Source organism: Corvus brachyrhynchos, unplaced genomic scaffold (assembly GCF_000691975.1).
Source record: "Corvus brachyrhynchos isolate BGI_N302 unplaced genomic scaffold, ASM69197v1 scaffold417, whole genome shotgun sequence".
Taxonomy (NCBI): domain Eukaryota; kingdom Metazoa; phylum Chordata; class Aves; order Passeriformes; family Corvidae; genus Corvus; species Corvus brachyrhynchos.
Genome location: NW_008239045.1, coordinates 17,263 through 17,645, shown reverse-complemented (window position 1 = coordinate 17,645; position 383 = coordinate 17,263). Strand labels below are relative to the sequence as shown.

The following is a 383-nucleotide window of genomic DNA, read 5'->3' as shown; positions in this document are numbered from 1 at the left end:
GGACGGGCTATCGCGACACAGGGCTGCTATTGCGACACAGGTCCACTATTGCGACAGGGGACAGGCTATCGCGACATGGACGGGCTACCGCGACAGGGGACGGGCTATCGCGACATGGGGCCGCTATCACGACAGCCCCTCCCGACCCGCCTGCCCCCCTGGGGCTGCGGCAGCGGCTCGTGGCGGGGGACGGAGTGACCCCAATACCTCCATATATCACGATATATCGCGACAGCGACCCCACATATCGCGATATATCGCGACAAGCACTCACTGGGCCGCCTCCACTTGAGGCTGACGTAGGGCAGCAGCTCGTGGCGGGTGATGACGTGACCCCAATACCTCCATATATCGCGATATATCGCGACAGCGACGTATATCGC

The 383-nt window shown here is 62.4% G+C and overlaps 1 protein-coding gene across 1 annotated transcript in view; it reads right to left on the bottom strand.

The window, feature by feature from the left end:
- Nucleotides 1-380, bottom strand: part of LOC103619000 (death effector domain-containing protein) — a gene marked incomplete at its 5' end in the record, with an annotated part of 12,673 nt that extends 12,293 nt beyond the window's left edge. Inside the window, one exon of the mRNA XM_017739027.1 lies at nucleotides 275-380. Coding sequence (XP_017594516.1) covers nucleotides 275-380 — 106 coding nt within the window. The remainder of the gene's footprint in view (nucleotides 1-274) is intronic.
- Between the last annotated feature and the right edge of the window lie 3 nt (nucleotides 381-383).